We start from the raw sequence: 5,000 nt of genomic DNA on the forward strand, positions 1-5,000 counted from the left end.
TCCATAGAAATATATTTAAAAAAAAACAAAAACAAAAAACATGATGAGACACTTTATACAGATACTCTAGTGTTATGTACCTATGTGTAAGCCAGACATACATGTACAGAAACAATGTCCTGGAAGAGTGCAGTAAAACTACAGCACTGTGCAAAAACCGTTTTGCAAGCTGGAACAAGCCTGCACAGAATGCTACAGTATATGTCATTATATCATACTGTATGCGTGTCAGGTGTGTGTACACATAGGACTCTGGTGCTGTATGTTATATAAGGGCCCCATGACTCAGTAGGTGAGAGAGAGAGAGAGAGAGAGAGAGAGAGAGAGAGAGAGAGACAGAGAGAGAGAGAGAGAGAGAGAGAGAGAGAGAGAGAGAGAGAGAGAGAGAGAGAGAGAGAGAGAGAGAGAGAGAGAGCAAGAGCACACAGCTACAGCCACTGCCATTATCCACGCTAGGAACATCGGTAAAACCATGACCCTGCACTGACCTGCGCAATCTGTCTCGTTTTTCTGCCTCTGTATCGCTCTACTGTACCGCACTTTCATTTCTCCATCTCTATTTCTCTATTCTCTCTATCCCTCCCTGACCTTTAACCTCAGTTTTACCTTCACCTAGAAGGATGGAGGATATGCTTTTGTTAGTGCTGATCTGTCCTGACAGTTAGTATGTCTACTTGTCTGTCTTTCTGTCTGTCTCTCTGTCTCTCTGCCTAGTATCTGTTTTATCAACGAAATACCAAAAGGTCATGAAAGCATCGCTCTGAAGTACAGTAGTGTTGTTGTATTATATTCTGTTGTATTTTGTTGTTATGTGGTCAGAGTTGGCAATTGGCTAGTTAATGCGTATCTTTTAATGAAAAAAAGTAACTCGGCATGAATGCATCACTCTGAAAATACAATAGTATTCTTGTGTTGGTTTGTATTGTATTGTATTGTGTTGTTCTGAGGTCTGTGTTGAAAATTGGTTCTTTAATGGTTACTTTAAAAGAAAAAGAGAAAATTAGCATTTGGATTCCCATTGACAAAATAAAGAAAAACTGTATTGCTTTGCTCGGCAGAGCTCTATGCTCGCAGATAACTTTTCCAATTCTTTCTATTGCCCCATTTTTTTCTTTTTCATCCATTTTTCACATTGACGTTGCTTTTAATCTTCTCAATGTCTCCCCCTCTTTTTCCCCATTGCTTTCTGCTGCTCTTTCCTCACTATATCTTTCCCTCCTCCACTCACTATCCCATTCTTTTCCCTCTCTCTTTCTTCCTGCTCTCAATCTTCCTCTCCTCTCCACTCCTCTCCTCTCCTCTCCTCTCCTCTCCTCTCCTCTCCTCTCCACTCCTCTCCTCTCCTCTCCTCTCCTCTCCTCTCCTCTCCTCTCCTGCCATCTTACGCTTCTGTTCTCTTCTGTTCTCTTCTTCCATCTTACTCTTCTGATCTGCTCTGTTATGTTCTAATATATTCTCTGCTCTCTTCTCCTCTCCTCTCTTCTCTTCTCCTCTCCTCTCCTCTAAAGATCCGATGGACTAAGACGGCGGGCAGTGCCTCAGACCGCTTCCAGGACTCCAGCGTGTTCAACGAGACGCTGCGCATCAGCCAGATCCAGCGCCACCAGGGCGGCCGCTACTACTGCAAGGCCGAGAATGGCCTGGGCTCCCCGGCCATCAAGTCCATCAGGGTGGACGTCTACTGTAAGTCACTGCCACCGAGATTAACATGAATAGTAACACACGTGACATGACACATTATGAATAGTGAGCAGCATACAACCCTAGAATCCCCACACTAAGCCCATCAAGTCCATTTGAGTGCACGTGTATTAAGTGACAAACAGTCAGGAACTGACACTAAGATTAACAACAGTAGCACACACGACATGACATAGCATGAACAGTAGGCTATTGGAATTCTACTGTAAATGAATGGCCCTAAGATTAACATGACCAGAAACACGCAAAGGGGGTCAGTTGTCCCGGGCCCAGGGAGACAGGGGGGGAAAAATTGGGTCCTGATCCCATTTAATGTATTGGGCGGAGGGGGGTCCTTTCAAAAGATTTTGTCCTGGTCCCAGGCAAAACTGTCAGCTGCGCTGATAGTAGCACACATGACATGACATAACATGAACAGTAGGCTATTGGACTTCTCCTGTAAATTAATGACACTAAGGTTAACATGACTAGAAACACGCACTCACACGACCATACATACAGTATAATCCCCACGTAACCCCCCTGAAGTCCATCTGAGAGGACGTCTACTGTAAATGAATGACTTGAAGATTAGCATGAATAGTAGTACACGTGACATGACATGTCATGAATAGTTTGCGAACGACCTTACAATCCCCACCAAAGTCCATCTATGGTAAGTGGACCTCTACTGTAAATGACTGACACTGAGATTAAAAATGAATAGTAACACACGACCACGCCACCATACATATTTGCTTTAGAGATGGTGTCTCACGTGTGGTGGTAACCAAGTGTGTACATGAAAAGTAATTACAAATGGCATGGAAAAATATACTTACAAATCTGCAGAAATGTGAGGAGAATACTCAAAGTTGTTGGCTCGACTTGCAAAGTGAAGGGGACATTACAATGGCAAATTGCCCGTATTAGCTATTTTTGCATTATATTTTTAATAAAGTGGTGAGGACAAGCTAGGTTCATTTCAAAAGTAGAATGGACATGTCCCCATCATTTCACACCTAAAATTACGCCCATGAGTGTACTCACTGATCTGTGACACACTGTACACCCACACAACACCATCAACAGATTCAACGTTCAGATTTTTAATTAATTTGTTTCACCCTCACACTGGTGTTGTTTAGTGTCCTTTGGTATTGTGAAAGGTGCTTTAAAAGTACACTGTGTAAGATTTTTAGTTGTTTACTTCCAGAATTCACGTTACCCATTCACTAATGTTACCTTTTTCATGAATACTTAGCACCACCATCAAATTCTAAGTATGCATTATGATTGGAAAAATTGCACTTTTCATACATGAAAAGGGGGATCTTCTCCATGGTCCGCCATTTTGAATTTCCAGAAGTAGCCATTTTTAGCTGCAAAAACGACTGTACTTGGGCCATGCTAGAAAATATTAGTTTATTACTTAGTAAACTTTCATGAAAAGATCAAATTTGGCAATAGGCAACACAGTTTCAATGAGCAGCGTAGTTGCAGTACCTTTTTGACCATTTCCTGCAGAGTGTACCTTTAAATAAAATGTATTATTATTACTTTATCAACCCCCATCAAGTGCATCTGATTGGATGTGTACTGTCAGGGAATGGCACAAATATAACGGTTACATGAATAGAAACCATCACCACAAACCCCATGAAGCCCCTCTGAGGACTTACACATACTGTAAGTGATTGACAATAACAGTAACGTGCACGTGCACTTACACACCCATGCACGCACGCACACACACACAGACACACATGCACGCACGCACTCACGCACGCACGCACGCACACACACACACACACACACACACACACACACACACACACACACACACACACACACACACACACACACACACACACACACACACACACACACACACACACACACACACACACACACACACACACACACATCACCACCACCACCACCACCAAGCCCCATCAAGATGTCTGCAGTAAAGTACAGTAGGTGACTGACACAAAGATTGACATGTACAGCAACACACAATTACACTACCATACAATAAAACCCCCATAGCAGATCTGAGTGGATTTGCACCATTACTGAGTGACACTAAGATTATAGCATGTACTAACACACAATCACGCCACCGTACAATACAACCCCCTCAGCAGACCCAAGTGGATGCCTACATTAGGTGGCAAATGCTTACACAATAACGCACCCACTCACAACCAGCCCCCACACCGCTGTCCATATCAACTGTTCATGTCTACTGTAATTATAGGCTTCTCTCTGTGTGTGTGTGTGTGTGTGTGTGTGTGTGTGTGTGTGTGTGTGTGTGTGTGTGTGTGTGTGTGTGTGTGTGTGTGTGTGTGTGTGTGTGTGTGTGTGTGTGTCTGTGTGTGTGTGCGTGTGTGTGTGTAAGGAAGTGAGAGGACAGGAAAGAGAGATCATGTGTTTGTATGTGTGTGTGTTCATGTCTGTCTGCGTGCCTAAATGCATGTGTGCACGCCAATGTATGTGCATATGTGTGTGTCCACCTGCTTTGTATTCTCTCCATATGAGAAGATGATTTCTTTTTTTCTGGAATGTTCGACTAGAGGCTGGAGGTGAACATCACAGCTGGTGCGGCGGAGGGATTTTGTTTTGTTTTTTTCTTCCCTCTCCCTCTCTCTCCCTCTCTTCCTTTTCCTCCTCCTCCTCTCCGGCACACACACGCGCACACACACACACACACGTGCACACTCGCACACAGGCACAGGCATGCACACACACACACACACACACACACACGTGCGCGTGCACACACACCCACACACACACACACACACACACTCTCCCAACCTTATACACACACACACAGACATACACACACACACACACACACACACACACACACACACACACACACAGTCACACACACGCACACACACGCGCGCACACACACAACACAAGATGTCCTCGGATCCTTAATTTACATATGCAAATTCCGGCACACAAATAGAATTGAGAATGAATTATGTTTATTAATACTTGGACGGGGTTCAAAGGCATAGGCAAACAACAATGCGATGAAAGGGTTACGGGCGCCGCTGAACTGAAACATCACTCAACTCCAGATAATCGGACGTGACACCTTCCCTTTTTTTTGAGCCGCACTTGAGCTTAAGTCTGCCGCCTGCCTTACCCCTACGATGTGACACGGGTGTCTGACATCTTTCTTTTGAGCACCGTCCCTCCCAGATAGTCGCAGTACATCTCTCACACAGACACACACACACACACACACATGCACGCATACAGACACTCACGCATGCACGCACGCACACACACACACACAC

The 5,000-nt window shown here is 44.3% G+C and overlaps 1 protein-coding gene across 1 annotated transcript in view; it reads left to right on the top strand.

The window, feature by feature from the left end:
- The window catches only part of mdga2a (MAM domain containing glycosylphosphatidylinositol anchor 2a), a 382,296-nt gene that overhangs the window by 151,819 nt on the left and 225,477 nt on the right, over positions 1 to 5,000 (top strand). Inside the window, exon 3 of the mRNA XM_063183630.1 lies at positions 1,509 to 1,683. Within this exon, the coding sequence (XP_063039700.1) occupies positions 1,509 to 1,683 (175 nt within the window). The remainder of the gene's footprint in view (positions 1 to 1,508; positions 1,684 to 5,000) is intronic.

Source organism: Engraulis encrasicolus, chromosome 19 (genome assembly GCF_034702125.1).
Source record: "Engraulis encrasicolus isolate BLACKSEA-1 chromosome 19, IST_EnEncr_1.0, whole genome shotgun sequence".
Classification (NCBI taxonomy): domain Eukaryota; kingdom Metazoa; phylum Chordata; class Actinopteri; order Clupeiformes; family Engraulidae; genus Engraulis; species Engraulis encrasicolus.